This window comes from Bos javanicus, chromosome 17 (assembly GCF_032452875.1).
Source record: "Bos javanicus breed banteng chromosome 17, ARS-OSU_banteng_1.0, whole genome shotgun sequence".
NCBI lineage: Eukaryota > Metazoa > Chordata > Mammalia > Artiodactyla > Bovidae > Bos > Bos javanicus.
In genome coordinates, this window is record NC_083884.1 from 42,735,336 (window position 1) to 42,760,369 (window position 25,034).

The 25,034-nt window shown below is 45.3% G+C and overlaps 1 protein-coding gene across 2 annotated transcripts in view; it reads left to right on the forward strand.

Annotated features, from left to right (window-relative positions):
* The first annotated feature begins 4,766 nt into the window (after nt 1-4,766).
* PDGFC (platelet derived growth factor C) overlaps nt 4,767-25,034 on the forward strand; it is a 254,424-nt gene continuing 234,156 nt past the window's right edge. Inside the window, exons 1-2 of one of the 2 annotated variants that reach the window (XM_061384344.1) lie at nt 4,767-4,855; nt 5,485-5,824. In XM_061384344.1, the coding sequence (XP_061240328.1) occupies nt 5,554-5,824 (271 nt within the window). In that variant the 5' untranslated portion in view covers nt 4,767-4,855; nt 5,485-5,553. Of the gene's footprint in view, nt 4,856-5,455; nt 5,825-25,034 lie in introns of those variants that run through there. The other variant, XM_061384345.1, reaches the window with a different exon arrangement.

Sequence of the window (25,034 nt, forward strand, 5' to 3'; positions counted from 1 at the left end):
TGAAGGTGGTCCAGGGAGATGCAAAAAGCATCAAAGCCAACTGGGCTGATAAAAATAAAATTTGGAAAACAAAACAATGCCTTAAAATGCCACACACTGCTTTAGAACAGAAGAGAGCAGGCACTTTTCTATGACTATAAAGACGACAGACGGCTGACAGTCATAATCATCATAGAAAAGGGTTATGGAAATTCCTTGAACTATCTTGAACTTCAAAAGCAATTGAGGTTACTTTAATGTTAGATGAGTTAAGCTCTATTTTCCTTCCTTCTAATCAACAATACTTTTTTAAGTGTTCATGAAGTCGGGTACTGATGCTCTGGCCTCTTTTACAAAGGCTAGCAGCCAAGGAAAGACTGCATTTGAAACAATGATCGCAAAGTGAGAGGGTCCTTCTCTCATGACCTTGGAAAGAAGGGGGTCACTGTCTGAGGAAGGAAGATCTGTAGCCATGTCTTGACCCCTTTACTATGATTTGTCACCATGTGGACAGAAGCCTTCCTATCCTACACATGACTTCAGGCAAGAGAAAAATGACACCGATGGAGCTCTACAGGATAGTAGGAGGTTGGACATTCATTCTTGGCTAATGACAATAGGATTTCTATATCATTTACAACTTGTTTGTATACTATAGGTATTTTTCTTTACCTTGAGACCAATCCTTGGCCTCTTTTGATGTTGTTCCCGTGATATCAAACAAATATTAGAATATGGCTCCCACACATATTTAATTGTTTCCCTGAATGCAATACAATTCCTGATACTTGGATTAGTCAGTGATTTCCAAACTCCTTTTTTCTTCTCTCTTTTTGGTTATCAGTACATTTTTTTCTTTCCCAACCAAGATCACAGCAGATAAAACGGAACTTTTGTGCTTCACTGGACAAATTCAGGGAGAAGCCTCTGCTCATCATCTCTTGCCAGCCTCCAAGGCACCTCTGAGTTGAGGCCAGGAAACTTGTCCTAGTTCCATATCATCCCAGAAACACTGTTAAGTTTTAAAAGAACTGTCATCATTATCTGTTGCATTCTAAAGAATTCTAAAGCAATTAGAGGATGGAGTTAAGAATCCAATGGACCTCTGTGTCTCCTCGGGGGAGGCGAGGAGGGGATGAATTGAGACAATAGCACTGACATATATACACTACCATGTGTAAACTAGACAGTAAGTGGGAACCTGCCGTGTAGCACAAGGAGCTCAGCTCGGTGCTCTGTGATGACCTAGGCGGGTGGGATCAGGGGGCTGGGAAGGGGACCTTAGAAGGAGGGGTTTTGCGTGTACCTATGGTGTATTCACTTTGCTGTACAGCAGAAACTAACACAACATTGTAAAGCAATTATACTATAATACAAGAATTCAGTGCAATTTTCTCCCATAAAGCAAAGGGGCAGGAAGAATTCTAGACTAAAGTTGTGCTGTTGCTAGCAGTAAGGCCACACTAGGTCCCTGGTCTCTCATCTCCCAGGGAAATGACCTTTGGCTGTGGTGGTCCTAAGGTGATCAGGGCTCCTGTCTCTTTGGGGCTGTGTCTGGCTTCATTCTTCCTTGAGTTCTGAGTCAGACCAGCACTTCTGAGATCTTGTAGAGTCTTTGCATGCTTCACCATGACTACCAAAAGGAAAGAGCAGCTTCACTTCAGTGGGAAAGGCCACAGAGCGCCACCCCAAGGCCTGTGCTTGTCACCGGATTCTCTAGCTCACACACCTCCAACTTCCCATCCCCGGACTCTCCACCCTCAAAAAGTTGGATTTAGGATCCTTGGGAGCAGGATCCTAACACAACCCCCTGCCATCTGCTTCAGCAAGCCAGCCTTTCTGATAGCATTGCTACACTGGTAAAGGGTGACTGATCTGGACCAACAAAATATAAGGAAAAGTGTGTTTTTATTTTTCCAGGTTGGAAAAGTAGAGTCTAAATATATCCTGAAATAGCCAGAGAAAGCATGGTCATATGTTTCTCCGGGTGGGGCAGTTGGAGAAACTGGACAGAGGAAAGGATGATTCTAAGATTATTTCATTTCTTTTGTTTCGCCGCTAGAACAGTCTTTATTCCTGCTGTGATCTGTGGGCATTTACTTTGCTTACTAATGATACCCTCAGCTCCCAGCCTCATTTAAATCTATATAGAAGTGTTGCCAGTTAGTCATTTTGGAAAGTAGTGGATACTTAGGTAGATCGTAGGGCTCTGAACTTCAGAAACTCATGTTCAAATCACCAGCCACTAAAATACTGAAAAGTTCTAGGAAAAGTCTTAATATCGTTTTGCACCTGTGTGTGTTAGGATTAATTCCGAAGAAGAGAGAGGAAGAATATTTGCAATATTTTATTTTCTGAGCAAAAACTCGTCCCCATGGTTTCTGTTCTCCTGAATGTTAAATGCCTAGTTGAATGGATAGTTGACTTTAAATGTTATTTCACTTCAAAAAGAATTTAGTAGTGACGTCCACCCTCCCTCCTCAAATTATCACTGCTCATAACCCAGTACCTTCTGGCATGTTCCTCACCAGGGATTTGTAGGTAGCACTCTCTGCATTCAGCCGGAGTGGGCACGCCTGCTGAATGTTTAAGAAAACATGAAAACCACAAAGAATGTTCCCAATTATTTTCTCCTGGTTGGTGGAACAGATGCCTTTCCTCAAGGAAAATGCTTTAGGCCCAAACAAAGCCACATTCATTCAGAATCTATTGTTTAGTAATTGTGCAGACTTTGGATTATATAAAATCTACTTTCAATGCAAAGATCCCACTTTTCTAGGAAGGGTTTGTAAGCAGAATAGAGTAGGAAGACAGGCAGAGGATATTGTTAAAACAAACTTGCCAAGGTAAGAGCAGTTCAGGAGACAGCAGTTCAAGGACACTGGAGGGAACTCAGGGAATGCAGATATGGACGTGGTCAGGTTTGGGGTCCTGTAGGAGTACCTGGCTGGCTTTACTTATAAGGCCAGTCTTAAAGCAATCTATAGAATATGGATGAGGTGAAACCTAGAGCTGGAGTATTATTCCTGATCATCTGTAACTTTTCAAATACATCCTCCATACTGAAATTCTAGGGCAAATTTAAATGACTCCAATAAAGAAACCTGCCAGTCAGTCAAGAGTATTTATTTATGACCCCCTTGGGCCAGGCACTCCTCTGGCCAATATGAAATGATACAAAATAAAGGGCATCCGCACCCTTATGATCTCATGAAAGCAAAAGGATTGAACTTGTATACACACACACACACACTATATGTGGGTGGTCATCAAACTCAACTATATAGACATAACAGCCTCAGTTATTAATAGAAAAATCCTGATTAGAAAATTAAATGTACCAAATTAGAAAAATTGGGGAGTAATTAATTTTATTACAAATAGATTAAAGTGTGTTCATAAAACATGTCTTTTATATAACGAGTCTCATTAAGCCATTAAAACTGGGAACACTCCCTCACCCTCCCACAAATCTACAGAAAACTCTTGGAACCTATTATTTATTGTGCAAATATGGATACACACTGGCCTTGAGGAGCTGCTGGAGTGAATACAATGACAAGGCCTGTGTCCTGCTAAACTGTAACTTCTTCAAAGACTAGCTTTCCTTACTGGCCTTGACATCCTGCACTCTGGGTACAGACGTGGTGAAGGAGTAAGAATGAAACAACGGTCGAGGTGAGTAAAGGTTCAAAGAGGAGATGAACTTAGGAGAATTTTAAGAAGGAAAGAAAGAAGAGGATTAGGATGTTAAGTGTGTCAAGTGGGTTGGTCTCAGTGGACTTCCAAGCTTAGGAAGAGGACCTGACATTTTCAGACTGACTGAGGACGGGTCTGCCCCATTTGGTCCACGGGACATCTGAGCACCTCTGGATCTTTGTCAGGGCAGCTCTCCCCAGTCCTCACGGAGGGCCTAGCAGGGCAAGAAAGCAAAGCTACTTAAAAAGAAACATTGAAACTCCACGGTATTTCAGCTTATGGCTTCCTTGGTGGCTCAGCGGTAAATGCAGGAGACACAGGTTCAATCCCCGAGTTGGGAAGATCCCCTGGAGAAGGAAATGGCAACCCACTCCAGTATTCTTGACCAGGAAATTCCATGGACAGACGAACTTGGTGGGCACAATTCATGGGGTCGCAAGAGTCAAACATGACTTAGCGACTAAGTCACCACCATCTCTGCTCACATCTTAAGGATCCATCCTTCAGTCTGACTCCAGATGGAGAATATACCGAGTACAACCTGTCAGTTTGATCCACTTGTCGACAAGCAGTTGGAGGGTATTTCTTCTTTGCCTGCCCTGGCCCTTGCTTGATCCTGATTTAAGGCAAGTTTCAGGAGGCCGGAGACTTATGTCTGTTTTCATTTCTGCAGGCTGAGAACAGTGCCTGCCTTCGTAGGCTTTCAGTCAACAGAGCGTTCGTTAAATGAATAAATGTGATTATTCTGGCCATTTGTCTTCGTTTGTCTTTACTTTTGCTTTTTCCACCCCCTGCTTCAGAGAGTTGTTAACAGGCAGGAAAGAAGTCCCTTCTTTCCTTCAGCCCACAGTCCCTGGCCAAGGGTCCCGGCCCAGCCCTTTGGGAATGGGGATCCCTCGGGAAGGAACAAGGAGTCCTGGCTCAGGGGCGGGGAAGAGGGAAGAGGCAGGAAGTTCTTCCCACTTCTTCTGGCTCCCGTTGCATCCGCAGCGCCCGGCCCGCCCGTTATTTGGGGCTCGGGGCGTCCGGGAAGGGGAGCTCGGGCCGCTCGGGCGCATCCCCGTCCGGGGCCCTGGGCACCCAGCCCTCCCGCGGCACCCCGTCAGCGCTGGCACCTGCCGGACCGCCCGGCGGCGGCCCCGGCAAGCGGGACCGGAGCCCCCCCGCCGCCGCGAAGGTGGGGAAGGGGAGGGGACAGGCGAGCTCGCGCCGGTCTGCTGCGCGCCCGGGGCCCACTCGCGGCGCCTCCGGAGCGCGGGGGAGGGGACGGCGAGCGCCCCCGGCGCGACCCCAGTCCGACCTCCCGAGCTGCGCCGGGCGAGGGCGCCCGGGCCCGAGAACTCTGGTCGCGGGACCCGCATCCAGGTGCCGGATCCGCGCCGCGCGCCGGGCAAGGAGCGCGTCCCTCGGCCTCCCTGCACCCGGCCCCGGGCGGCCTCGGCCTGGACCCCGGCCCGGCTCAGGACCCCCGGTCCCGGCGCCGCGCCCGCGCCTGGGTCTCCCCTCCCCCTCGGGGTGGGGGCGGGGCGGCTGCGGCGCCCGGAGAGCGCATCGATCGGCAGCTTTGTTATTGATCAGAAAGTGCCCGCCGCCGACCCGGCTGCCGGCCGGCCCCGCGCGACCCCCAACCCGTTGCCGGTGCCGTCCCTCGGCTGACAGGTGCTCCCAGCCCCTCGCCAGGGACTCCTCGGCGCGCCCGGCTCCCCGCGTCCCCACCCCCCTTTCCTCCCTCGCCTTCGCCCCCACCCCACCCCCACCGCCTCGGCACAGCGCAGGATTTGTTTAAACCTTGGGAAACTGGTTCAGGTCCAGGTTTTGCTTTGATCCTCGGCACAAGCTGGAGACGCAGAAGAGGGCCCTCGGAGAAAGTCTTGGATGGGAGTATGTGGAAAGTGCCCCGCGAGGCTCGGCGGCCAGAGCAGGCGCGGCGCGTCCCGCCCGGCGCGGCCCTCCCCCGGCGGCGCTGATCCCGGCCCGGAGCCCCGCTCCCCAAGTGCCCGCCGACCGCGCGCCCGCCCGCTCAGCCCAATGCTCCTCTTCGGGCTCCTCCTGCTGACATCCGCCCTGGCCGGCCAGAGACCCGGGACCCGGGCTGAGTCCAACCTGAGCAGCAAACTCCAGCTCGCCAGCAACAAGGAGCAGAACGGTGAGTCCCCCCCAGCTCCTTCTCCCGCTCGCTTCCCGCGCCGCATTGTGCACCCGGGCGGGATGCACCCCGGCCCGCGCTGGGACGGACGCCTCCGCGCGTGTTCGCAGGCACCGGCTTTCGGAGGTTCTGCGGAGTTTGCAACTTCGGGAGCGGCCGCCGGGGCTCCAGCCTGGCGGCGTGATTGTCTCTGCGGGCGCACCCGGAGAGGGGACGTTCGGGGAGCCCCGGGGAACGTCGGTGCCGGCGTGCCTTGCAAGAAGAACTCTTGTTGCCAGAGTTCTAAGTTCAAGAACTGCCTCTAAATCCGAAGGCAACACGAATGAGTCTTGGCGTGTTTGACTTTACTCAGAGTTTTTTGGATTGGGGAGGGGTTGTCCCAGGACGTGTATCAACCTCATTAATTGAAGCGCTCTAAGTGGAAAGACATCAATTAATCAATAAGTAGATAGGAAGTAAAGCGGTCAAGAAGAGGCCGTGTGGATGTCTTTAGGAGGTATTTAAAAATGTATTTCTCTTGCGCTTTTTTTTTTTTTTTTTAATATGCCTTTGTACTCTGAAGCCCTTACCTTTCTGGTGGTGTGTTTTTATATGCGATGGTGAGTGGCTGCTATTTTGTGTGCTGGAAACGACTTAATCCTGCATAGGAAATGAGAATTACTTTCAGCTTTCAAGTGTACCTGAAATGTTTAGAAAACTCTCAGATGCAAGTTCCCTTGGGCTGGGATTGCACAGCGCTGGAGAAAGGCTCCTTTCATGAAGCCAGGGCTGCTTCAGGGTGTGTAATTTGCTTAGCCTCTGAACTCCATATGATTTACATCATTCAGTTTCTAAACTCCTTTGCTCTTGATCTACCATTATGAAGTCATTTTTGAGACTACTTTGTAAATAGAAATTTTATACTGCACATGAAACCACAATGTTAATGCAGGCTGTCTAAAATTAGAATATTAAACACCCTGTTTACAAGTAGTGGCTCTTAGTTTTATTTGAAAAGAAATGTACATGTTTTTACTGCTTTGTGTGCCATCTATTTAGAATGCAAGAATGCTGTCTCTTCATTAACCAGGCGACATGAACATAAGCAGCATACTTAGGAGATTGGAATGGTGTACGCTGTGTTTTTAAGTCTGAGCACCATTTTCTCGATGTTTTGGGGGCATTTCCAAGCTTTAGTTTTGTACTGAAACTCTCCAAAGTGTTCACCTTTAAGAAAGCACAGAAAGTTCTAAAGTACAGAAGGAGAGAAAATAAGGATTCCTGGGACCTTTGTAGCCATTATGTGTATTTATTGTACTGGCAGCAAGACAAGCTATCACATTCATCAGCTAGACTTAATGTGGCTGCTTCTTACAACTTGTTGATGTGATGGCACATGGCACCTGCAGGCTGCTTGAGCTGCTGATCAAAAGGCAGCCTAGGGATCCATCTCTAATCACGGGGACTGCAGAGGACTGGGGAGAGGGGGTGATCAAAGAAGTCACAGCACCAGCTGTACCCTGGCAGGAAACGGATCAGACCAACCTTTGTTCTTTCTCATGTAAAATAAATGTCAAGCTCAAAATATTGCCTCTTACTGGACAGACTTTCTTAAAATGAGTATGCATGCTATTCCTGGCTTCAGGCTTCTGTTTTTTACTTTTCCTGCCCCAGGTCCCTTCTGCTGCTGTCACATATCAGGCCTGGCCTGACATCTCTTATGTTCCCGAGTCCCTTTAGGACTTGTACCCGTCATTGTCCTTTCCTTGTCATTTTGTCGTGTGGTCCATGTGCCACCATCCCTTTTAACCAGACTCCAGAACTTTCACAGGCTCTTAGGCCACTTCCTGGAGTAGGTGCACACCCTCCTGAGGGATGGGTTCATGAAGTCAGGCCACACACCTTCTGTTGCCGTCAGAGACTGGACCATTTCTCTTCCTAAGATGCATGATGCTAAAAATAGCCGGGTTGTTTCCTAATCTGTGGGAAGAGGACCGGGCTATGTTTAGCCCTATGAGGGTTGGCCTCCGGAAGTAAGTGGAGGTGGAGGCACCACTCACCTTGCGGTGTTCAGTCTGAGAAGCGAGGCGATCAACGCTAGGGGGCGATATAGAGCTATTTTCCCCGCACAGGCAAGGTTCCAGGATGAGAGGGTAACAGGTAGTTGCTGATTAAGATTCCCCCGGGGAATGTGAGCAGTTTGTGTGACTTTCAAATTTCCCACCCCGTCAAGTGGGCATTTTTTGCCCTCCTGTTGAATTTTGATTGATTTTGGATCGTCTTGTTGCTCTTCTCAATTTAGCTAAGTGTCTAATTCTGAAAGTACAGACCCACCTGAGGATGCCACCTAAAAAATGCCATTGGCCCAGTTTGTAATGGATCTTTTTCTGAAAGAGCTTATAAGTGTGAAATGTGAAATGTCCAAATTGACCTATCATGACCATAGGAGTTCATTTTGACTTTCATGGACTCCTCCTCCATCATGGGACTGTTTTATCTGGAGTATTCCAAAGTCTCCTGTGGTGTCGACTCCATCACATCCTCAAGCCTGCTCAGTTTCAGATCAGCTGGGTGTCCTGAGATGTGTTATAAATGGAGATTGACTGCTGTAGCCAGTGTGGGTACTTGGATTTACACTGGGGCAAGGGAGGTGTTTTAAAGTTATCCTTGGGAGATCAGTGTCGTTTACCCAGTTAATTAGGTACTTGGATGTTTACTTAAAACTACTTTGCAATTCTTGCCACTTTACTGTAAAGATAATTGTATCCTCCAGTATCACCTGTTACCTCTGTGTCTTTTGTTTCTGCCCGTGCCATGTGGCTTGTGGGATCTTAGTTCCCCACCGAATATGGATTGAACCCCCCAGAGTGAAATTGCCCAGTACTAACCAGTAGACTACCAGGGGAGTACCGCCTTTGTGTCTTCATCCTTCACACAACTCCTAGCAATGAAGTCTCACATATCCACCAAGGATTTCACTTAAAGAGGGAGATAAAAAATCAGAACACTGAGGTAGGCAGGGTTTCTTACCTGTACACTCATGGCCATGGAAAAATTACTGTGATCTGTGTGCACTCATTTTAGAAGAGGATACCTCCCAAGAAATGAATAAGTTCCAAGATACTGTAGCAGAAGGAACCATATATATCACAAACAAAACTCAGCTTATTTGTTTGTCACCTGTGTGTAGCCCTAATTGGGCTTCCCAGGTGGCTCAGTGGTAAAGAATCCACCTGCCAGGGCAGGAGCTGAAGGAGACTGGGGTTTGATCCCTGGGTCAAGAAGATCCCCTGGAGGAGGAAATGGTAACCCACTCCAGTATTCTTGCCTGGACAGTCCTATGGACAGAGGAAAGGAGCCTGGCAGGTTATGTCCGTAGGGTTCAAAGGTTAGACAGGATTGAGTGACTGAGCACAACACATGTAGCCTCAATAGACGCCAATCACAAGCATCTGGACTAAGGCCTCACCTGCCTCGTGTCACTGGACAAGTGTCTTTAATTACCCACAGCCCTGAAACACGCTTCTGACTTCATCTTCTTTAACTATTGTGAGTGTAGATTTGGAATATGCCTCTATTGGGGTTTTCCTTATAAACGTCACTTAAAAAAATTGAGTAGAGTTGATCTTTAATCTTATGTAATGTACAGTATAATGAGTCACAATTATTACAGTTTATACTCCATTTATATTTATTGTAAAGTATTGGCTACATTCCTGTCTGGTGTAATATGCCTTGTAGCTTATTTTATACATAATAGTGGACCTTTTAATTCTCTATCCTTATAAGCTCCTCCTGCTTCCCTCTCCCAATCACAGCATTTATCATATGTGCGCTTTTCACATATGATAAAATGGACAAAAGTCCATTTCAAGGACTTTTGTGGCCTGTGAAGCCATTTACTTTGGGGACAAATGGTCCCCTTGTAATGTGTCCCTGAGTACGTGTATCTTGTATTTGTGGCTTTTCTGTCATTTTCAGTGCCAACTTTCTCCTCCTCTGGCCAGTATGTCCCTATCCACCACCCCCCCCCCCTACCATTCTCAGGTAGCCGCTTCAAAGCTGTATTTGAAGCAGATCCGGTCATCACAATCCTCAGAATACTGTCCAGGAGAAAAGAACTCTGCCCAAGGACTCAAGGGACTTTCCTGTTAGTCTGTAAGTTGTCATAAAAGACCTTTGTGACAATTATTTTTGTTGTTTTGGGTTTTTTTTTTTTTTAACTTCCTCCTGGTTCTCTGCTCTTTTTGGGATGGTTGAGGAAGTTGAAGAAGTGAAGTACCGTTATGTAATGATGAATGTTGCTTTTCACAAGAGGTGACCGGAAAAACCCCCTTCTACTTTATGGTAACTTTTCTTTTCCTACCAACTCTTATCTTTTATGCTTAACCTGATATACTTGGTGATTACTTCTAAAAGGTAATTAGAAAGTACAAAGATCTGTGTGAAGCTTCAGGGACTATATTTCACTTGTGAATAGTTGTAAGTAGATGCTAGCGGCCGACCCTAAACTTTCCTTTTTGTTGCATTTTGCAGATCCCTGTCTTGGCCACTGGGATCCTAGCTTGGTCTATTCTTATTTCATCCTTCCTAAAATTTATTTCTTACATGTATTCTGGGCATTCTCTTCCACTTCATGTTTTTTCAAAATTTTTGGTGCTAAAATTTTGCTGTATGTGTAAGTTGCACACTTTTTGTAGAAATAGAAATCTAGTGATCATGCGATGTGTGTTAAATACGTCATAACTGAATCAATGCATTTGTAATATCCACCCTCCCAAAAGCCCCCAAGACTGCTAAACATTTCCCCAAAGGTTTCTGTTTTGTTTTTATTTATTTTTAAAATTGTAAGTTTATTTTATGTTGGAGTATAGTTAATTAACAAAGTTGTGTTAGTTGTAGATGGATTGCAAAGTGGTTCAACTACACATACACTTTTATCCCTTCTTTTTCAAATTCTTTTCCCATTTAGGTTATTCTAGAATATTGAGCAAAGTGGAAGTTTCTGTTTGTAGCAATCAACATGGTAGAAGTCGTAATAAAAGTCCCTTCATTTACTTTGTCTGATTTTAATTTTTCTGATGATTTTAGTTGAAAACGTTATCTGTAGTCAGAATATCTTTGTATCAACAGTCCCCAACTTTTTCAGCACCAGAGACGGGTTTCATGGAAGACAATTTTTCCAGAGACCAGGGGTGGGGAGATAGTTTCAGGATGATTCAGGTGTATTACATTTATTTGCACTTTATTTCTATTATTAATACATCAACTCCACCTCAGACCATCAGGCATTTGATCCCAGAGGTTGGAGATCCCTGCTGTATATAATGCTATATCATTTCTGTATAACTCATTGGTTAAGGGGGTCTCTGTGAATTATTTTTCTCTACCACTGTCTCCACCTGTGATTCTTTTTTTTTCTCATATCTCCCTTTCCTGTCTCCTGAGGACATGTCTAGTGGTTGATTTTTTGCTAGTAACCTCAGGTACGACCACACCAATTGTGGAAATTTTGAAATATCCTCAGAGGGTTGGGAAGGAGCCCAGCTGCTTCTCCAGGACAGATGGAACATCTTTGTGCCTGGCCCAGCTCTGGACATTGGAGGCAGTGCCCCAGCCCTCCTGGCCTCCTTCCTGATGAATCCCCGTGCCTGCCACTCTGATGGTTAAGCCTTTTGACACTTTCCGCTATGGACAATTTAGTTCATAATGGAGTTAAAACTGCTGTCTCTTCTCCCCACTGCTGGGCATTCAGGCCCAAGGCACCTGCGGCTTGAAGGACCCAGAGAGAAGAAAGGGTACAACCTCCTTCGAGCCTTCTTCTTGAAGCTTCTTTGGTTCGAGCCAAGGGTGTGTGTGTGGGTGAGATGGGGCAGGGGACGTGGCACGGATGGCATGGGATTGGAGCACTCGGGTGCCTGATCCTGCTTCCCCAGATGACACCGAGCAGCTGCTCCCGCCTGGGTACCACCTTCCTGTTATCTGGTTTAAAGAGACTGCTCTCTGAGGCCCTTTTTCTAACTACTTACATTAACCACCCCTGTTCATCACATCAAGGTGAATCCACTCTTTGGTATTCTGCTTGTTGTTTATTGGTTTATTTGTTGTCTCCGTGCCCTGATCCCCACCTTGTAGAATGGCAGGTCCCTGAGAGCACAGCCCTGTCTGACTTGTTCTCTGTGGATGCTCCAGGGTAGGGAACTGAGGGTGTCATATGTTGAGTATTTGTTGGATGGTTCTGGATGTTAATGTCTTGTTTCAGGAGAACTCTGGCATTGCCTGGAACGTGCAGGCCATCTTGGAAGGTGGCATTTTGACACTGGAGCTTTCACATTGCTTGACTGTTTTCATAGGAAGAGAAACTTGCTTATTGGCTGCAATGGGAGATGCCAATGAGAGTTTTACTTTGTCATTTTGGTAAATGTCCCACGTTACCAGGAGTGTACCAGTTCGGTGGGTAGGCTTCCTAGAAGTGGTGCTAGTGACTGTCTTAGAAGTGCCACTCTGCCAGGCACTCTGCAGGTGGACCACGTGTGCTCAGGCTCCTGCACTGCCCAGATGGGGAACTCTGAATGGCTGACACAACTCCAGAACCAGCGTGCTTCCTGCCTTCTGCTTGTGGCGCACAGGTGAGAAATCAGCAGTGAGTCTGGTGTGTGGAGCCTTAGAGCTGGAGGGTTCCCAGGAATCTGTCCCCACCGATGTTTAAAGTGAGGTCTGGACCACCAAGGTGACTTGGTCAAGGTCGCCCTGGAGGGCAGCCAAGTTCAACGGCTCATGTGCTGATCTGTTTTTCTTCCAGGAGAACCAATTAGGCAAATGGAATTCTAGTGTCAAAATTCCAACACTCCGTATAAAAGCATTTTTTTACTGTTTTATGAGGTTTCATGTTTTGGGGGCAGTAAGGGGAGGTGGGATTCCTTTGATCCTGAAACATTGTCTATGGGAACACGAAAGACAACAATCTTAGAATAATCATGCTAATTAAATATATTTGGCTAATGTCTATTGTAATAGTGCTGTTGTGGTGGGACTATGACAGTTTGGCAAATGACTTGAAATACTTCCTTTAGAATTGTGATGTCTTGAGATCTTATTTTCAGTGGGTCTGTGGATGAACAGTGTTTAGTTGCATATTTTGCCGTATTTGTTGAGGGTGGTGAAGAGAAAGACTGACATTGGAAAGCCTGGCTTCACGGGGAGCTTTTCTTATGCTTTCTGTTTTTTATTTTGGCAGTTTTGAACATTTTATTTAGCAGGATGTCTCATTGGTAAAAGTACCATCAAAATGAGTGGATGAGCGTGGTTTAGTGAGCTCTAGGGTGAACAGCCTGTTATTCTTATGCAGTGGATTTAGTGAATGATTTCAGCCTTTATTTACACTATATTATGGGATTTCCTAGTCAGAGGTTCAGATTGCTCTTAAAGCCAAGAGCATCAAGGAAATTAATTTATACCTGTGGACTTGAACGCTTTCCTAAAACAGGATTCACTTACCTTTATAAAAAATTGTGTTTGCAGAGTTCAACATCTGAGAATAGTTGAGCTGTAGTTATAAAGAGGAGTTACTTTCTTATATTTCTATAAGCCACATGACTACGGGCGATGTTTTTGGTAGCATCAGCTCATTTTGTCTTTTACATTATGAGGATACATTGTAAACGGAGTTCAGCTCCTCTTACCTGCTCTCTGCCTCCACATCAGACCTCTTATGCGCCTTCGAATTGGTGACAGAGCAGCCTCCTTCCTGGACATCTGCCTTGTTGCAAAGCCAAACCATCTTTGCCAGACTGGCTTTAGTAATTTTACTTTCTTAGTGTTAAGCTTAATTCCTTTTTAATTTTCAATCTGTGATTTTTTTTTTTTTGTATTTGGCATTTCCTCTATTGCATAGTAGTTGAGCCATTTCTCAATTGAGGGGGGGTGTATTGGATTGTTGCCAGGTTTGGAGGAGCCGAGGCAAAGCGGATGTCTGGCTCTTTGAGGAAACCAGCATCCCCAGCAGCGTGAGGTCCATTGATGATAATAAGTATAAGGATGCAGCTCTGCCTTGCTCCTACGTCCACTGTGTTCTGATGAGAAGCCAGGAAGCGCTCCTGGAAAGGGCAGCATCTGGAAGCATCCTTTGGAGGCGATTCAGTGGGACAAAAGGGTTCTTAGTAAGCCTCTGGTTTTCTGATGCTTAACGATGACTCCGCAGGAGAGCCTGTTAGGAGCTACTCTTGTGCTCAGCAGTTGCAGACAGTATGGAGTTTATATCTCTGTAACCTCCCCTTGTGGTATTAGGAAAAACACGGAGGCTTTACCGGCTAAGTAGCCAAGGTCGCACAGCTGGTAAACGTTTGGACCTGGATCTGACTCCAGGCCAGGACTCAGAGCCACATGCCTCCCCCTTCATGACTTAATGGTCTAGTGTTTTATTAGAACATTGTTTTTAAACAGCAAATATTTATAACCGTCTACTCTGTGCTAAGCTCTGCCCTCGGTGCTGGATACACAGAGAAGAAGACTCGGTTCTCGTCCTTGCAAACCTCTGCCCAGGGAGAACTGTGGCTCGGAGTTCATCTCCTGGTCTGTTGGTTCTGGGCTCCCGGTGCTGTGGGAGTGCAGAGGGCTTTACTGCACTCTTGCTCTCTCAAAAACTCTTCTGATTGACCAGGTGGTGGATTCGACCTGGGAAAGAAGCACATGGAGAAAAGCCCCCACAAGGGAGCTGACATGTTTTGAAACAGGCTTGAAGAGGGAAAAAGAGGAAAGGGTTCTAGCCCGAGGGCACTCTGCATCAGAGAGTAGAGATAAGTCTGGGGCCCAGGGTAAGCAGAGGTGGGGGGAGATTCAAGGGCCGGATGCTGTTTGCAGGGAGTGCCTCCTGCAGGGTTGGCAGCTCACAAACAGAATTTCAGAAAAGCTTGTCTTCACTCTGCAAACAGTAGAAACTGGAGAGGATGTAGAGACAAGGGAACCCTCCTACACTGTTGATGGGAATGGACATTGATATGGTCACTGTGGAGAACAGTATGGCAGGTCCTCAAAAAACTAGAAATATAGAGCTGCCATATGATCCAGTAATCCCACTACTGGGCATATATCCAGAGAAAAGCAATTCAGAAGGGTTCATGCACCGCAGTGTTCATAGAAGTACTGTTTACAACAGCCAGGACATGGAAGCAACTTAAGTGTCCATTCATAGATGAACAGTTAAAGATGTGGTACCTACATATATATAGTGGAATACTGCTCAGCCACACGAAAGAATGAAACAATGTCATTTGTAAAAACATGGATAACCTAGAGATTATCAGATTAAGTCAGAAAGAGGGGCAAATGTCATATGATATATATCACTTATATGTGGAATCTAAAGAAAAAAAGATACAAATGTACTTATTTACAAAATAGACATAGAGAACAAATTCAGTGTTACCAAAGGGGAAAGGTGAGAGAAAGATAAAGTAGGAGTTTGGGACTGACATATACACCCTGCTGCTGCTAAGTCACTTCAGTCGTGTCCGAGTCTGTGTAACCCCATAGATGGCAGCCCACCAGGCTCCTCCGTCCCTGGGATTCTCCAGGCAAGAACACTGGAGTGGGTTGCCATTTCCTTCTCCAATGCATGAAAGTGAAAAGTGAAAGTGAAGTCGATCAGTTGTGTCCGACTCTTAGCGACCTCATGGACTGCAGCCTACCCGGCTCCTCCATCCATGGGATTTTCCAGGCAAGAGTACTGGAGTGGGGTGCCGTTGCCTTCTCCGATATACACCCTACTATATATAAAATATAAAATAAATATATATATTTATATATAAAATAAATAAGCAACAAAGACCAACTGTATGGCATAGGGAACCATACTCAATATTTTGTAATAACCTATAAAAGAAAAGAATCTGAAAAAGAATATGTATATATACACATGTCCACACCAAATACATACATATATACATATGCATATATACACACATGTGTACGTGCTCAGTCTTTTCAGTCGTGGCTGACTCTCTGCGACGCTATGTCCATGGGGTTCTCCAGGCAAGAATACTGGAGTGGGTTGCCATGCCCTCCTCCAGGGGATATATATATATATATGTATATATATACATATATATGTATATAAGAGTTGGACACGACTGAGCACGTGGCACAAACATATATATATATATATAGTGAGTGAGTGAAGTGAAGTTGCTCAGTCGTGTCCGACTCTTTGCGACCCTGTGGACTGTGGCCCACCAGGGTCCTCCGTCCATGGGATTCTCCAGGCAAGAATACTGGAGTGGGTTGCCATTTCCTTCTCCAGGTGATCTTCCTGACTCAGGGATCGAACCTGGGTCTCCCTCATTGGAGGCAGACACTTTAACCTCTGAGCCACCAGGGAAGATATACATATATATATATATATATATATATATATATATAGTATACATATGTATATATTCAGTATTTATATATATACACATACATATACTGAATGACTGTGTTGTACACCTGAAACTAACACAGCATGGTAAATCAACCGGACTTCAATAAAAAAAACAAAGGATTGTCTTCATGTTTAAGATTGGTCAGAAGCTTCCAGTTACTTTATAGGCAGGCAGGCAGCAGAATTCTGCACTGGTGTGAGCAGAGAAGGGCTTATTGGGGTTTTCTTGGGAAGTTCTGAGCCGGTCTGGGGGCAGGCTGCACAGCCTCAGGGACACTCAAATAAGGGAAGCCAGTGTCCACACTACTCTCTGCTGCCTGCTACTTACATGAGTAAACAAAGAGTTAACTTCACACTCCACTCACACAATGGGTGGCAGGCAGTAGGAGGCTGGGTGCAGGACCAGGATGGGGTAGGGGGCAGTGTGCGTGCAATTAGTGTGATGAAGCTCTTCCCCTGACAGGAGCAAGGAAGACAGCCTTTGCATTTTCAAGGGAAAAGATTTTGAGTTTCCTGGAAAAGTAATTCTTGTGAGGTAATGCAAATGCAGGAGGTTGGTCCTGGTTCCTTGGACACAATGCTAGAAATATTTTGAGGTATTTAAGGATTTGAAATGAATGCACTCGCTTGGTGGATGGGCTGTGTGGATCTCATGTCATTTTTTTGAAGTCAGGCTGTTTGCATTCCAGGAAAGCCTTGTTCCTGAGTGGACACTATTTTAAGCTTTTCAGCCTTTGCAAGATGGTCTTGGGCTTCTTTGCTCTGATTATGCACAGCTGGCCCTTGCACCTGCCTTGGGAATCAGTGCACAGATCAGAAACCATTAACAACAGAAGCTGGCCTTCCGTGGTGCTTATCTCGTGTTGTTTCTGGCAGTTATTTTTGCTGGGTATTTATAAGGACATCTGTCTTTGAAAGAGTCATGTTATCTTTTTTTTTTTCTTCACTGAGGAATAAATCACAGCTTGTTTCCTTACTGCCACACACATTCATGGTCTGAGGTGATTATAAATGCAAATTGTAAGTCATTAAAGTGTTATAATGTCTTTTTCTGTGGCAGCAGGCGATGTTTAAAATCACTGTATGAAGAAGGATCTTTGCTTAGAATGTGATTAAGAGATGGGAACAGATGAGAAGCAAAAAAAATCCAGTTCTTTCCTGGAAAATTCTTACTAGGTTTGGAGAAAAGGGGAACATCAGAGTTCATTTTTGATGTATCTTACTTTAAACTTGAGACATGGTGATGGGAGGGTACACGTCGTTTAAGAACACAGGAAAACACAGTAACTTCCAGCACTTTCATATTTTTCCTTGGAGATAGATTAGACTTCTTAGAGTGTGACTTGCCATCTGATTAGCCTCTCAAAGGATGGAGATTGAGCTCCATAAAAACAAGAAGCCAAGCTGGCTAGTGCTCATGGAGGGCCAGAGATGGGGTGTCCTGGAGGCAGGTCTCCCCTGCTGGTAATAGATTTATGTTGTGGGTCATAAAAGGTATTGGGGCGGCTTCCTGTTAAATAAGCAGCAGTGTTTGAACGTGTATGTTTTGTGACTGGTTTTACTTTTATCTGTAAACTAAAGTGCACTCTATCTGGAGATCCCCACGGAAATGAGTTGCCTTTGTGATACAGGAGACTAGCTCTCATAGCAGACTACCGTTTCTAGAGTTTCAGATGCAGTTTCTTGTATAGCATAGATGTATATGATGGCCTCAGCTGTATCTTTATTTTGTGTTAGTCACAAAACCTTTTGTAGAAGAATCGACGGTCAAAAATAGCAGGCATTTCCTGGTCAAAATCTGCCCAAATATTGAGAGATGTTGAGAGAATCTAGATACCTCATTGATAAAGGTTAACCCTTGAAAAAGTGGTTCATAGTTGAGACTTTGCATAGGCTTGCTGTTTACAGGCATGATTAAAAATGAAATATTAAGAATTAAATAATCTGTATTTTTGTTCTTAGCACTTTTTTCATCATGGTAGAAGATGCATCTTTCATGGATACTGATCACTTTTAATGGGGACCGGTGGACACCTCTTAAACTAAGTGCTCTAGAAAGGTTCCCTTTGAGAATTAACATTTACATCCTCAGAAATCAATGATGGTGTCTGGATCCCAATTTCCTTGCAATCTTCCTTTGCGGTCACTTCCAAATGGCCAACCTCCTGTAGCAAAATACTCAGCGGTGCAAATCTTCTGGAAGAAGTGTAAATGCTATACTTTTACTTGGAAAAATGGGAAAGGAGGGCTTCTTAATATATCTGCTGGGCATTTAAGACTGCACAAAGCACAGGAAATAGTTTGGGAGTGTGGGAGCGTGTGGTGTTTCCAAGTACAAACATTGTTTTGAAAATTTCCCCGGTAGTGGTGAATTATATGAGACCACGTCCAGCTAAGGAGAGCTTGTTTAACTGGCTTGTGGTTCTGGGGTTCATTCAAACACTCTTAAACAAAATAAAGGGAGTGGATGTAATGACTTCTTTATGGAAGGGCCGTAAAAAGGTACAGAGCCGTGTAAACAAATTGAGTCATTTACTAGATGTTTCAGTGATAGATTTGCAGTCCAAATTCAGGGTTGTATATTATAGTTTACAGGCTCTGACCATGGTCTACCTTAAAAATGAAGTTACAAGCTTGTTTTTTGGTTTGTTTATATGTTTGCTTTTCTTTGGTGCATGGAAATCTGTTATTGCTGTTTTATGTGACAGCTTGAAAAAATACAGTTTTGAACATCAACTTGTATGCTGGTTCAACTTTGGAAAATGGTGAGAAACTCACATGTGAAAAGTTGAACTGACCTGATTTTTGGTAGCCCTGGGTTCTATTCAAGAAAAATAGGATGATTGAAATTGAAGTTTTCCTTCTGGGCTCAGGCATGTCCGAACTAATTGTAAAATAATTGTTCTGGCTAACAAGAGCAGGCCCGTAACTACAACTATGTAAAGTAGAAATCCAACAACAGTTATGATTTACAGTTACGATAACTCTGCCAATGTTGTAATAAAACCTCTCTTATAACCAACCTACAGTCACATTCATTCCTCTTAGTTGAGGCCTAGGTAAAAGTCCTCTCCTGAGTGGTCTTGCTTTTGAGAGTTGCTGTTGCATTAGAATATTCATTGACCTCCTCTAAGATTGGTATGAGGGCTGTGCCTTCCAGTGAAGGGGAGGCGGGTGGGGTAAGAGTCAGAACACGTGGTTCTGCACACCGGTCGTGGTGACTAGCTGCAGTGGAAGCCAGAAATAAATTTGGAAATTGAAGTGAGGAAAGGAAACTAAATAATTTCTATGTTGATACCATAACATTTATTCATTCTGTAACTTCTCTCCATCAAGGTTGGCTTGCCTAGCCTTAGAGGAAGTGGATTGTGTAAGAAACCTCGGTAAAAATCAATGAGCCTTTCTAAGTTCTGAAAACTGGTGGCATCGCACCATACTGGCAGCTTTCAAGTGTTCCTGCGGGAAGTTTGGCAGCGGAAATAGCTGCTCCAGCTCCACAGGCCTGAAAAACAAGGGACAATGGTGGATATTATAGCTTCTGTGTAATGTGTGACTTGCCGTTTCCTTTTTTCCCCCTCTTTTTAATGAATATGGGTTACATGGCCTTAAGTCTGTGAAAGATCTAGGATCTGCCTTTAAATCAGATTCTTGGTGATCTTGACAGCAGTTCAGAGCCTGTTAACCTCTTTTATGTAGCGCAGAGTTCTGATGGTCATATGTGATCTCAGCACAGAGTGACCTGGGACCTGCCTGAAACCAGGAAGGGTCACTCCCTTCAGCAACTTATCTTGCAGAGGGGAGACGAGGCAGGTACTGGCCGTGATGCAGAGTAACCCAAGTGTGTGGTGGGAATGCAAGGAAAGGCAGGAGGATTTATAGCCAAGACCTTAGAGGGTTAGGGAGGTTGTTAGGGCAGAAGTGCATTCTGAGCAGAGTCACCTGGATAGGTAGTAACCTGTGTTCCTGCAGAATCGGGGCTGCTGGAGTGGAGGTTGGGAGGGGGAGCTGCTGAGGAAATGTGCAGAGCAGGGAAGTCAGGAACCTCAGTCTATCTTGCAGTGTGTTGTGATGGAGACCTCTGGGTGAGTCCCGGGGGCAGGTGGTGGGAAGGCAGGCCCAGAGAAGGCTGGCACAGCGAGGAAAGGGTGCCTGCAGCACCATCGTGAGCTTGCTATGAGCCCTAGCGGAGCTGCTCAGGAAGCCAGGCGAAGACCTACCTTTGGTTCCTTGTGGAATGTGCCATAAAGAGACAGGATTCGGGCTGCAGGAAGGGAAGGGTAAAGTGGAAGGACAGGGAAGCCCCATGTTTGTGGTCCGGAACCAGCAGGAAGAGTCATGCGGGGAGAGAGGGAAGAAAACAAAGAGGAGAGGAGAGGGAGGAAAGAAATAGAGAAACATAAGGGGGAGTAGGAAGGGAAGGAGAGCAAGAAGGAAGGAAGAGTGGGAGGGAGGCAGGAAGGAGGCACTTTAAGGCAGGAAGAGGTGGGTGCCCTGGAAAGGGAGAGAAGAATCAAGGAGCTTGGCCAATGGTAAAACATACAGTAGAGTTTCAAGAAAATGAGGACTGATGAATAGACATGAGGTTTCAATGTAGACGGAAAAACAAAGACAAAACAAAAGCAAAAACCCTTCAATGTGATGAGCAGTGCAGAAGTACAAGGCAGAATGTTTATGGAGTCCAGTGGAGACAGATATAGTCTGTGAGGGTTTGGGGAGAGCTTTAGGGATCAAGGGAAAGCAATACTGAAGTGGTTTCTGAGGGGAAAGGGAAAAAAAGTTTTTGTTGCTTGTTTGGTGGGTTGGAGAGAGACCTGCAGTGGGGTTTTGGTCCAGCTAAATGTGCCCTAGGTAATAGGAGAGAAAAGATAAGGAAAGTTGGTGTTTCTGCCTGGCCTGTCTATCTAGAGGGATATGGAGATGACAGGACTTGAAGACGGAGCTGGAGGAAAGATGCGTGAAGGCAGTGACTAAGGCAGCATCAGTGAAAATACTTACGTGGAAGAGAGTGACATGGAAAATGTATGTGAAAAAGACACAACGGAAACCAGTGTTAGCAAGGACTTTAACTTATTCAAAGCTACAGGGATTTAAGAAAATAAGCATGGAAATTCAAATTCAATGAGCACCCTTTAAATTTATTTATTTATTTTATACTGGAGTGTGGTTGATGCACACTGTTGTGTTCCAGCTGTATAGCACAGCTGTTCTGTTATTCATATGTACGTGTCCATTCTTTCCCAGATTCTTTACTCCTGTAGTTTATTACATAATATTGAGTGGAATTCCCTGTGCTATGCAGAAGGTCCTTGTTGGCTACCTATAGTAGTGTGTATATGTCAGTCCCAGTCTCCTAATTTATCCCCCACTACCTTTCAGTTCAGTTCAGTGGCTCAGTCCTGTCCGACTCTTTGCAACCCCATGAATCGCAGCACGCCAGGCCTCCCTGTCCATCACCAACTCCCGGAGTTCACCCAGACTCACGTCCATCGAATCAGTGATGCCATCCAGCCATCTCATCCTCTGTCGTCCCCTTCTCCTCCTGCCCCCAATCCCTCCCAGCATCAGAGTCTTTTCCAATGAGTCAACTCTTCGTATGAGGTGGCCGAAGTACTGGAGTTTCAGCTTTAGCATCATTCCTTCCAAAGAAATCCCAGGGCTGATCTCCTTCAGAATGGACTGGTTGGATCTCCTTGCCGTCCAAGGGACTCTCAAGAGTCTTCTCCAACACCACAGTTCAAAAGCATCGATTCTTCGGTGTTCAGCCTTCTTCACAGTCCAACTCTCACATCCATACATGACAACAGGAAAAACCATAGCCTTGACTAGACGAACCTTTGTTGGCAAACTAATGTCTCTGCTTTTGAATATGCTATCTAGCTTGGTCATAACTTTCCTTCCAAGGAGTAAGCGTCTTTTAATTTCATGGCTGCAGTCCCCATCTGCAGTGATTTTGGAGCCCAAAAAAATAAGAGTCTGACACTGTTTCCACTGTTTCCCCATCTATTTCCCATGAAGTGATGGGACCAGATGTCATGATCTTCGTTTTCTGAATGTTGAGCGTTAAGCCAACTTTTTCACTCTCCTCTTTCACTTTCATCAAGTGGCTTTTTAGTTCCTCTTCACTTTCTGCCATAAGGGTGGTGTCATCTGCATATCTGAGGTGATTGGTATTTCTCCCGGCAATCTTGATTCCAGCTTGTGTTTCTTCAAGTCCAGCGTTTCTCATGATGTACTCTGCGTATAAGTTAAATAAGCAGGGTGATGATATACAGCCTTGACGTACTCCTTTTGCTATTTGGAAGCAGTCTGTTGTTCCATGTCCAGTTCTAACTGTTGCTTCCTGACCTGCATACAAATTTCTCAAGAGGCAGATCAGCTTACCCGTTGGTAACCATACGTTCCTTCTCTTAAGTCTGTGAGTCTGTTTCTATTTTATAAATAAGTTCATTTGTATCACTTTTAAAAGATTGTACATCTAAGCCATTTCCTATGATATTTGTCATCTCTGTCTGACTTACGTTATTTAGTATGATGATCTCTAGGTCATTGACCTCTTTGATGACCTTTACTTGATTTTCCTGGTGCTAATGCCCTTAACAATGTGCCATCAAGTCATAAAAGGTAGGGGAACACCAGGGCCAGCCTTCTGGGCATCTCTGCTGTGGCAGCTTTAGCATCTGTCGTAAGCACTACACAGTTTTGTTCTGTTTTGTTTTTTAACAACTATTGAAGCCACATAAAAGTTTGTTGGGGGTGGGTTCAAGTTATGGTAGTTCTTTGCTTGAGAGAATATACCTCATGAGTCCCATGCCCTCCAGAGAGAGCTGTTTTCTCTGTACATCTGCAGGGCAGGGATTGTCTGTGCTGCCATCCTGGGGCATCCTTCTTTATGTCCCCATGATCATTGGAAAGAAGCTTTTGGAATGGGTTTGTTGAATGATCGTGACCCTTGGGTCTTGATCGAAATATGTTATTGTTGTTACTTACGACTTTTATTGAGCAGGGGAATTCTCCTTCTGTCCCAGGATGGATATTTCTGTAAGGTTGTGTGTTTTTCAGCTCAGTCCTAAGAAGTATACCATTCTAGAGTAACTTCAAATGTCAACACCCATACAATTTACCAATGAGAGTCCCAGTCCTTTGGAATAATGAAAACTCTCAGTGGGACAGATTTGGATCTCTTGGCCCTCTACCCAGGCCTGCTTCCTGTGTGGAGAAGGAAGAGGGTGGGGGTGCCGAGGGACTCCACATTCAGGGAAGGCTTCTGGCCCATCCCCTTGAAACTCTGCAGGTGGTGGCAAGTCTCTTACTGTCGCTTGGTATCCTGGCCCACTGGTGCCAGAGTCCCCTTAGCACACCCAGTTACACTTGTGGTTTCAAGTGTAACTGATTCCTCCTGGTTGCACTTGCTCTTAGAACTCCAAGTCTGAGAATGCAGTCTAACACTAATAGCATTTGTCTGTTTAATATCATTCCTTTACAAACATGCAAAGTGTGTAATATGGTCGATTAATCAAGCACAGAATTATTGTTTACAATGCAGTAGATTAAACAAGCTCAGAATTATTGTTCAGCTAATGCATGAATATTAACATTTCTATTTTTAGATAAAGTAATTATATCTCTCATTTCTGCATTCTCACTGTAGTCACCCTAGGTCAGGTGCTGGCTACCTAATCAGGGACAAAAACATCCTTTCTCTTCCTTCTGCATCCAGGCTTTTCCCACACTCCCACTCCCAACCTGTCACACCTAAGAGGTAGATAGCAGACAGCCTTCCTGCAGTGGAGTTCTGATTGTTACTCCTCTCTGGCTTGGATCCCTGCTTCTCTCACTTTGATGTTCTTATAAATCACTTGGGGATCTCAGTAAAATGTGTTCTGATTTTGTGAGTTGTGGGGGGCAGAGAGGGCATTTTAGCAGCTCCTGGGTGTTGTTGGTGATGTTGGTGATGGACAGGGAAGCCTGGCATGCTGCAGTCCATGGGGTTGCAAAGAGTTGGACACGACTGAGCCACTGAACTGAACTGGGTGATGCTGGTGCTGTTGGGCTGAGGACCAGACTTTGAGTCACAAGGGTCTCCCCTTGTCCCAAGGTCTGCTGTGACCTCACCAACTTTAATATCTTTCTAATAAAAAGGTTCCACCAAGCCTATCTCTGCTCCCCACTGAGGTGACTCCATGCCTCTGTTCTTGCAACTCTGTTAACCAAGCAGTCAGGTCCATCTGATGAACATGGAGTGCTTTGGTTCTGGGTATCATGGCCCATCCTGAAGAGGATAAACCCATAGAGGTGCTTGAGGTCTGAGGTGTTGACAGTCACGTGACTTGTGACACCCCAGGAGTAAATGCATACCAGAGGGGTATGCAGAAACCTGAGAAAGAAGAGCTATTCCATTTCCCAGTCATGAAAGACTTCTCCTGAGGCTTCCCACTTGGGTCTTGAAGGATGAAGAGAATTCACTAGAAAAGGAGGAGGGTTCCAAGCAGAAGGCATAGACTTCGGAGAGACCACAGTCTCTTAAAAAGTCAGCTTTGTTTGATGGGAAATAAAAGATTGACAAAGTTATTCATTGAATATGAAAAGCTCTGTTTGACATAAGGAATATGTTTGGGTCTATGGGATGGTGTGGGGGAAGTCCGTAGGCCTTCTGCAGTAGTCCCTAATTGTAAAGGCCTGTCTTCCCCTCCATTTTTCATATTCTTTTTGTTTTGGCCATGCCATGGGGGATCTTAGTTCCTGAACTAGAGATTGAACCCCTGCCCCCTGCATGGGAAGCTCAGAGTCTAACCACTGGACTGCCAGAAAAGT